Source organism: Diorhabda carinulata, chromosome 9 (genome assembly GCF_026250575.1).
Source record: "Diorhabda carinulata isolate Delta chromosome 9, icDioCari1.1, whole genome shotgun sequence".
Classification (NCBI taxonomy): Eukaryota; Metazoa; Arthropoda; class Insecta; order Coleoptera; family Chrysomelidae; genus Diorhabda; species Diorhabda carinulata.
Window position 1 is genome coordinate 16,740,907 of NC_079468.1, and position 9,349 is coordinate 16,750,255.

The 9,349-nt window shown below is 33.2% G+C and overlaps 1 protein-coding gene across 1 annotated transcript; it reads right to left on the reverse strand.

The window, feature by feature from the left end:
- Positions 1–4,813: 4,813 nt before the first annotated feature.
- LOC130897946 (uncharacterized) lies at positions 4,814–8,882 on the reverse strand. The gene is made up of 4 exons (XM_057806935.1): positions 8,600–8,882; positions 6,163–6,249; positions 5,771–5,859; positions 4,814–5,067 (listed from the first exon to the last, which is right to left on the reverse strand). The coding sequence occupies exons 1-4, from the start codon at positions 8,769–8,771 to the stop codon at positions 4,903–4,905; spliced, it is 513 nt and encodes a 170-aa protein (XP_057662918.1). The 5' UTR covers positions 8,772–8,882; the 3' UTR covers positions 4,814–4,902.
- Between the last annotated feature and the right edge of the window lie 467 nt (positions 8,883–9,349).

Consider the following 9,349-nt stretch of genomic DNA (forward strand, 5'->3'; position numbering starts at 1 on the left):
CTATACCGTAACAAATTCATGATATAAAAAAATAAATAGAAACAATAAGTTTCATACGAAAATTATGTGGTTTATAAATTACCTTTATTCACTATTATTATTATTCAAAAATATATCATACATATTATAATCCCTACCTTTTAATTTGTTAAATGGAACACAGGCCTCACTCAGCTTTTTAAATTCAATGTTTTTCGGCTCTCTCTTTTGTATTCGTAGGAGCCACAATTTATAATTATTTTGTTCCATCTTTTATGATGATACTATGACCAACAAATTTCTATTTCAATTTTGTTATGTCTTCTTTAACGTATCTTACTATTGTTCTGTTTCCCATCCACTTATTCCTTTTTCTACTTATCAATTTTATATCTAGAATTTATCTAATCTCTGTTCCTCCATTAATTTGTGAGTATCACCTTTAAGATCCGAGGTACGTCCAATATATAAGAATATATATTTTCCACTAGTCACCTCTGAAGCTATTTCGAATTATGATTGTATGCACCTCGTATATCATCATCAAATTTATTCCATATTATCGGTGACTATGGCTAGATTTCAACTGATGATTCGCAATTGGGAATAAATGACAACAGATGGACAGTATGTAACTTCACGAACCAAATAGCCGATATGACTATTTTTTTATTCATTCCATTCAATTCTGATTATAGACTCCGAACCTGAAATTGTTGCAGTGCTCTAATGAGACACAATAACATCGAAATCGATCAGCGGTTACGTCTCTCTTCTTGCAGTTGCGAGACATTTGGGATATCGACAGAAAGGTCGATCGACGTGACGTTCTTCGGAGTAGATGTAAATAGAAATTGTTGTGTTTCTCCTTTGAGGGGTAACAGACCATGTTTTCAAATTATTCAAAACTAGAAATAATTTTAAAGACGGCTAGTACAAATTATATATTTTGATATACAGCTTGTTCTATTTTGTTTTCCTTTTCCTTTTCCTTTTCCTTTTCCTTTTCCTTTTCCTTTTCCTTTTCCTTTTCCTTTTTCCTTTTCCTTTTCCTTTTCCTTTTTCCTTTTCCTTTTCCTTTTCCTTTTCCTTTTCCTTTTTCCTTTTCCTTTTCCTTTTCCTTTTCCCTTTTCCTTTTCCTTTTCCTTTTCCTTTTCCTTTTCCTTTTCCTTTTCCTTTTCCTTTTCCTTTTCCTTTTCCTTTTCCTTTTCCTTTTCCTTTTCCTTTTCCTTTTCCTTTTCCTTTTCCTTTTCCTTTTCCTTTTCCTTTTCCTTTTCCTTTTCCTTTTCCTTTTTCCTTTTCCTTTTCCTTCCTTTTCCTTTTCCTTTTCCTTTTCCTTTTCCTTTTCCTTTTCCTTTTCCTTTTCCTTTTCCTTTTCCTTTTCCTTTTCCTTTTCCTTTTCCTTTTCCTTTTTCTTTTTCTTTTCCTTTTCCTTTTCCTTTTCCTTTTCCTTTTCTTTTTCCTATATTGAGAGTGATGTCTTATTTTGTATTTGTTATAACTTAAGTTTTTTGCTAGTTTATACTTTTAGTTATAGTATCCTATACAGAATTATTTAATAATTTCAATAAATTGTCTGTTTATGGGGTTCGGAAGCTATAAATTTTGAAACTAATCGCTCCAAACTAAATCATTTTGATAAAAGAAATTCCTTAATCCCTCAATGGCGATTCCTTGCTGATAATATGGTTATCTATTGATAATATTTGTCTCACAAATTCTCTGTTATTTTTACTGAACTTTTCTCTTCGTATAATGATCTACAACTTCTTTGATAACCCGGTAAATACTAGACATATTCAGCTTCATAATTTCGGCAACTCTTCTTATAAGTACATTCTCACTTTTCCGACATTACAGTTTTAAGCCACCATTAAAAGTTTATTTATGTGGTGATGCATGAATACAAACAAATACTGGAATGAGGAAGAGTGTGAAAAAGCCAAAAAACAAAAAAACATACCAATAATGAGCTGCCAACAAATATAGCAAATATAACATATGAAAGAAAAAAGAACGAATGGAAAGAGTACTATGAAGATAAATTATACAATGATGACAAAAACATAACAGAGGAAATTTCAGAAATGACAAATAGAGAAGAGAAAGAAGCAAACTGCCCAACGAAAACTGAAATAGAAGGAGAAATAGAAGACTGCGTGATGGGAATGCCACTGGAGAAGATGGAATAGAGGCTAAGCTGTTATATTCGGAGGAGGACATATGAAAAAACAAATTCATCAACTCTTTGAGACAAAACAAGATCCCAGAGGAGTGGAACACTTATGAAATTACGAATATGCCAATACACAAAAAAAGCGATAAAGAAGACTGAAAAACCTATAGAGCCATATTACTTCTTAATATAACATATAAAATATTCGCCAAAAAGCATACTGGGAGACTACCAAAATGGGTACAAACCAGAATGATCTACAGTCAACGCAATCCACACAATAGACCAAAAAATACAATAGAGACCTACACATAATCTTTATAAATTTTAAAAGCGCGTTTGACTCAACAAGTAAAAAAGAAAGAAGATATTAATTTAGAAATAATTAAGAAAAAGTAGAAAGAAGATTTAGAACCCACAAAGGTGAAGATATTAATAGAAGATATGTTACAAAATACGAAAGCTAAAATAAGATAGCTGCGAACACTAACAGAAAAAATTAAACTAAGGAAAGGAGTAAAACAAGGCGATTTGATAATCGAGAGAAAAACACCGAGAACTGTAGAAATATTAGAATGAGATGGAGAGAGAATATTGAAGGCAAATAAAGAAATAGACGATGCATTGGGGGTTGAACATATAATAAGATATATGAATCGTAAAGACTAAATTGGACAGAATACATCATGAGAAGGAAGCCTACAGAAGTGATGAGGAGGATAACACAATGGATAACTCTATGCCCTAGAGGTAGACCCAGAAATACCTGGTGACACCAAATTGAAGAAGATACTTTAATCCTAGAAATAGTAGGTTGGAAAGCAAAATGGACAAAACAGAAAAGAATGGTGAAAGCTGATAAACGTAGCCAAAACCAACAAAAAACTATAACAAAATAAACAAGGGGAGAAATCCACCCTAATAAGGGATTTGAAGGTGCACAAAGCGCTAGCAATTATCCAAAAGATTGTACGGCATAATGAATGAATGAATGTAATGTTGACTTTATTGAAGAAAATACTAGAAATGAAGAATCCTCGTACTTGAGGCTTTTTTCAACTATAAACAAAGTAAAATAAAATATAACAAAGCTTAAATATTCGAAATTATATAAAACGAAGGATTGGTTATAGTATTGAAAGTGCACCATCAGTAACAAAGTTGATAACGATATCATCATTGATGGCATGTATTAATATTTATGAGCTGTAGTTCAAACATTTCTATTATTTTTCACTTTTATTGGAGTTAACATATTAACTTTTCACTATCAGAATAAAATGTTTAGCATTTTTTGACACATTAAGATAAAATTTATTATTAGATTAGTTCGCAGAGCAGTCAGAAACTATCACAAACTATTCAACGCATGAGCACTCGTCTTTTGGCGTTCACAGAAAGAATATTCCTAACTGCTGATAGTCAGGCGTTCGCAGAGCAAAATATTGTAGTTAGACACAGCTTTCTGATGGAAAAATTCACCGACTCGTAGAAAATTTTGAACTGGATACTTGCGCCTTTGAATTACAGTTAGAAATATTTAGTTTCGAATAATTTAAATTAGTATTCTAATTTTTTGCATTAGTGTAAATACGAGGGCCGTTTTTTTTTTCAACCTCCGATATGCTATGAATAAAAGACAAGTTCATATAAAACAATTATTTTATTATCATAAGATTGGTTACTTTTTAACATAATCATCAAAGAGATTGAGATAAGCTTCTCAATACCCTCTTCAAACAAAGTTGCCGCCAATGCATTCAAGTAGAATACAAAACAGATTTCGAAACTTCTAGAAATTTCGTAGACAAAGCAGTAATGATGAATCTGCGGTTTTCTTTAACGATTCTGTGAACTCTTTGAACCAGATCGTCTGAAACAACAGATTTGCGTCCTTGGCTCTCTTCATCATTACGGCCATCTTTAAACTTTCGACACCATTCACGCACAACAGCATCACTCATGAAGCTTGTCCCATACACACGACTTATTCTTCGATGGATTTCTGCTGCAGTATTGCCTTCAGCATGAGAATACGAATCATACTTCGCAATTCACACTTGGCGGGAGCATCAATAATAGCTGACATGTTTATGTAGTTGTAGCACAACGCCGACTGACGCCTGAATGTCAACATTGGCGGAGTGTGTAGTGCAAGAACTTAGCAGTCACCTACAGCGCATGCTCGCGTAGCTTCTGCACGGAGCGATCAGAGGTTGAAAAAAAAACGGTTCTCTTATTTGATTATTGGTTTGAAGTTGAAGTATGATTTCAATTGCAAATGCTGGGTTAAAATACTTATATAATATCCATTTGGAATTGTATTGAGTACACCGAGAAAGGTTGTGGAGAGAACTAATTACTTTTAATTAGTAGTAATTAGTCTGGTCAATAACTCAAGAGTAAATGCATATAAGGCAACAGTTTTCAGCCAATGGATTAAATTGAGTAAATTTCTTCTTTGTTATTGTGATTAAAACTTTTTATTGCTAGAGTTAACCCCTCGCGGTTAAACTGAACTAAAAATAATGCTAAATAAGCCACAATTATATACATTAAGGGAACCGTTTTCAGTCGCTTGAACGTCGAAAAAAGCATTCAAGACAAGTATTTACATTAACCATTTTTTTCATATTGGTAGTATTTCAAACAACAGAATGAATCATACATTTTAATTACAGATTAATTACATACAGGGCTAAAGCACATCAAAGTCACAAATGTTAGTCATAAGTATTTTAATGTTTTCATTTAAACAATAGTGCACCTGTAGCTCTGTTGTATTCGGCAATAACACATCGACAATATTTACAATATAGTTCAACGACATTGTTTCTTTTCGCTGCAAACGGAAGAAAACATACTGGCCAGCAACTTAACATACATAATGCTTTCAAATAGTTTCTTGATGCCTGGAATCAATCATAATTCAAAAGTTTTATATTCAACCATTAATTTTGCAATAAACAAGCAAAAAATTAAATAAATAGAGGAAGCCATAAAGGTTCAAAGATTCCCCACAACAGGAAGCGTTCAATATAACAAGAAAGGCTTCATCGCTCATCGGACCTCATTATATGTGATTCATTTCTTTAGATGGCATTAAAGTCTGTCTATTCTACTCCAGTTGATTGCTCAGAAGAATTTTAGAATTGTATAAATGACCATCAGCTACTGACTAAAGTAGAACTTAATTTTCGACGAAGAATAAGTTTATGTCTAAGAGAAAAAAATTAATAATTACCACAAAAGCTGCATCGCAAATTTTCAAAATTGATATATACATTCATAACCAACTCTTGACCTTTTTGTAACTTTATAAATAGTATTATAAAAACATGTCTTTGGTTATTCAAATTTCCCTTGAAAATGACAAAGTTTTATGAAAAATTACCAAGAGTAAAAAAAGTTTTATTACTCATTGTTTAAAAATCAAATTTCTTAAATCAACTAACAGATGAAAAACTTCGCATTTTACATTAAAAGCTTCAATATACCCAAAATCATACAATATACCAAATTTGGTATTTCTGAGTTGAAGTCCAGACAAATTTTAATCAATATTATTTGAAAATGATAATTTATTGTTGTTTTATAAGGAAGAAATTGTTTTACCCTATTTTTGTTGCTTCTTATACATGGTTTATCCTGTTTTTGGCATCTTGGACACTCCATTTTCATTTGGGATGGATTCCATGTTTCAACTTGAAAAGAGAGAAAGTGTGATACTTGCAGTTACAAATAACACATGTATCTTAAAGTCTGTTCCGCTAGATCTACCGATGTGCAATAAAATAGACAATTGAAATTATGAAAAATAAATTTATTGTTAAACTTAAATTAAAGTTGAGTGGAAAAAATAAATACTACATAATATGCTCCAGTTCTTTATCAGACGTTTTTGTTATGTTTGACTGGACAAGTGTGCCATTCAATAAATTGTAGAGAAATTATTTCATTATTTCATTTTATTTTGAGAATTTCATCTAGGAAACAGACTTTAGTACCTGTTGTTTTGTAAATTCCATTACTCGCATTCTTGGTTACCTTTAACGAGGATTTTTTACGGCAGCTTAAAACTTTGCTTCCCCTATCTAAAAAAATTAATTTTAGTATTCGAATTATGGAAATATATAACGATGAAATAAAAATATTCCAAATATACAGGGAAAACAGAAAAATAGAAGACACGGAGTCACGGATTCTACCAGGAGAGCTGATGTATATGTGACACTTCCGTAGCATACCCACTAAACCGCCATCTTCTGTCATCTCCGTCCAACCAGGAACTATTGTGATATTACTTCTGGTTAGGTGTGTGTCTGTCCGTGTATGTTGTTCCATATGTTACGTTTCTATGATATCATCATACCAGACCGCCATCTACATTCTTGTGCATAAGAATTCTTTCTATGTAGGTAGCTGCCGCCCTTCTACCTTGTGCAGCATCACCTGGACGATATTATCAGTGTTTATGCTGCCGACAGTCTTCTCTACTTCCTCTCTCGTGGTTACACACGAAAAATATGTGTTCGATATCATCTGAATCGTGTTCACAATACGTAGTATGCTTATACTTTCTTTTTATGAACGTAACGTCGCAAGTAACCGTGTTCCATCAGAAGCTGTGTAATTTAGAAGTTCACATCCCCCAATTTCTATTCGGTCCACAATCAGGGTCTTTTATTAGTCGTCGCGTTCATTTACCTGATTTGTCTTTTATTCACCGTTGTTGCCACATCTGTATTATTCTATTGTGTTCGATGGTTGCCGCATCCTGTCGTGCAATTGCTGAGCTGCTTCTGTATATTTTCTTATGCTCGAAATCCAGAAGGTCCACGCGTATTATACACCAAACAGTCCGGTAGAAGCTGGCGATTCTACGTGCACCTTGTATCGTCATCACTTTGAAATATTTATTTATTCTCAGGGTGTCTAACTAGATCTTTATCCCATACAGAAGAATTGAGTGAGTCGTCACCATCAACAGCCTTCGTTTCTCCGGCCGTGGTCCATTAATATTTGCCATTAAGCGGCTCAAAGATGCTGTCCTATCGGCCGCCTTTTGAGCTGCCTTCCGTATGTCGGACCAGAAAGAAATCTTCGTATCTAAAGTCACTCCCAAACAAATGTCCGATATCGATAGGCATATCAAAGGAGAAATGCGATGCGGCATAAAAGAATTTTATGGATTTATAATCATCGCAAAAATCCACTTTTTTATGAAATTCACCTCGTTTAAACCCTGCTCCCCAATATTTTACCGTTTATAACGGAGGAGCAGTCTCGCTCAGAATAGAATCTAGTTCAGCTTTTATATTGGTTGGGCTAATGCCTTTCAAATAAAAGTATTGTAATACATAATCAATTTTTCTCATGTTTACAAATTCAGTGATAACGTTCACTATTGATGGCTGCCGAACATCGAGTTGTTTAGTATTTATTCGGCAGCCACGTTGCAACGTGGCGTCTTCAAACTTGAAACATATGCTGTACAGATCGTGTACTTTCTAATACAGTGGTATTTTTCGAGCAACTTCCGCCATCTCCAAGTCAGCACAGGTACTTTTGGGACCATCCTCGTAGAAGATTTCATCTTAGAACTTAATCCAAGATATCCATTATCAAATCAACTAACAAATAATGGGCAGTTATCATTCTTATTTGAGGAATTAAGAATAACATTTTTTTCCCAACATTATTTGACGTTTTTTGTTTCAGTCATTGACAAATTCATCGACGGAAATGTATCCAATTAAGCAAAGTGTTAGTTTATAAAAGTCTATAGATTTGGATGCTGGTCTAGTTCATTCTGAGGAAAACATGGCTGCTGTTCACTATAGTGTGGTGCTCAACAACAACTCACGGACATCAATGAAGGCTACTGATCAATTCAAGTGTCGTCGTCAATAAGCCGAATGGTTGGTTGAATAGACAGAATTGACGGCGATTTAAAGCATTTGGCCAAATCAGAATCTACGAGTGATTGTTGAAAAGCCGATGCATCCAAAGGGTAACTGTTTGGTGTTGTTAATGACTTTGTTAATGCATCTAAATGTTCTTGATTTTAGGTCTCTTCTGTTTTAAAATTATTAACGTATTGACGTTTAGACTTTCTTAATATATTTTTGATAATAAGTCGGTCAAACTCTTAACGTGAGGTGGTGATAATGGACGTTTTGTAGCTAGACATTAATATTATGGAGCTGGACATGTGGTCGACATTTTGTTTCCTACATAACTAAATCATATCTTTCTATCGTAAATGAAGATTAAGATTTCTGAGAGAGAGAAATTTTTTGCTTCATCTACAATTAACAAAGTGTATTATGTTTGAACCACCCTTCAACTAATCTAATTTTGTAGGAAAGTGGAAATTGGAAACTGTGCTGTATCTTAAAAATATGTTCTATTCCATTGCAATAAATAATAAAATTTATTTACCTCTTTTTTTCTGTGGATAAGATTTCCAATAGGATAGGTCTTCCAAACTAGAATAAAACGTAAGGTCGACATCGGGATGTTGGGCTAAAAGATGTTCACCCAGTGTACATGGACAATTGGGACTAACCCGAAGTTTTTTACCACAAAGTTGACATTTTAAATTACGATCCATTAAAATTTCATACAAAAGTCTCGAAAAGATTTACCTAATCGAGACATTTTCTTGATATATTTTCTGGTGAAGAGATAATGAACAGATACACTTGACAAATTTTAAAATCATTTTGTCGTTTATGCTGTCAAATCAAAACTCTCACTATCGCTAATACTAAATAAAACATTCAACAGAAAGCAAACTTTGCACACCAAAACAAATTTTATCTAATTAATTTTTTTAATTCCTTATCTTGCTGTCACAGAACTCCAAATGGAATGTATATTCTCTATTTATTGCCTGGGTTAGGATTGGTTGAAATTACGATATATCAAAAGATCGGAAAATAATCGATATATAACGTTGATATGTTAATTCTGGAGAATCGATATTTCTGATTATAAAAATCAATATTTTTTTAAAGCTTCGCCTTCAAAACTTAACATAATTTGAAACACTTTCGATGTACGGATTGAGCTACTACCTCACGAATTGTCAATTTCGAAAATTGACTGCGCGCCTAGAGGGCGCCCTAGACGGATGGAGTAAAAAACGAGTAGTGCGTTTGGTATCTAGATATCTTGTCTATACACGTC

Bases quoted from the DNA above. Each gene is read 5' to 3' on its own strand.
- LOC130897946 (XM_057806935.1), bottom strand. From the start codon at position 8,771: ATGGATCGTAATTTAAAATGTCAACTTTGTGGTAAAAAACTTCGGGTT. The intron at 6,250-8,599 runs GTAAATAAATTT...TAATTTTTTTAG, and splicing joins TTATCCACAGAAAAAAAGAG to ATAGGGGAAGCAAAGTTTTA. The intron at 5,860-6,162 runs GTACTAAAGTCT...TCTCTTTTCAAG, and splicing joins TGGAATTTACAAAACAACAG to TTGAAACATGGAATCCATCC.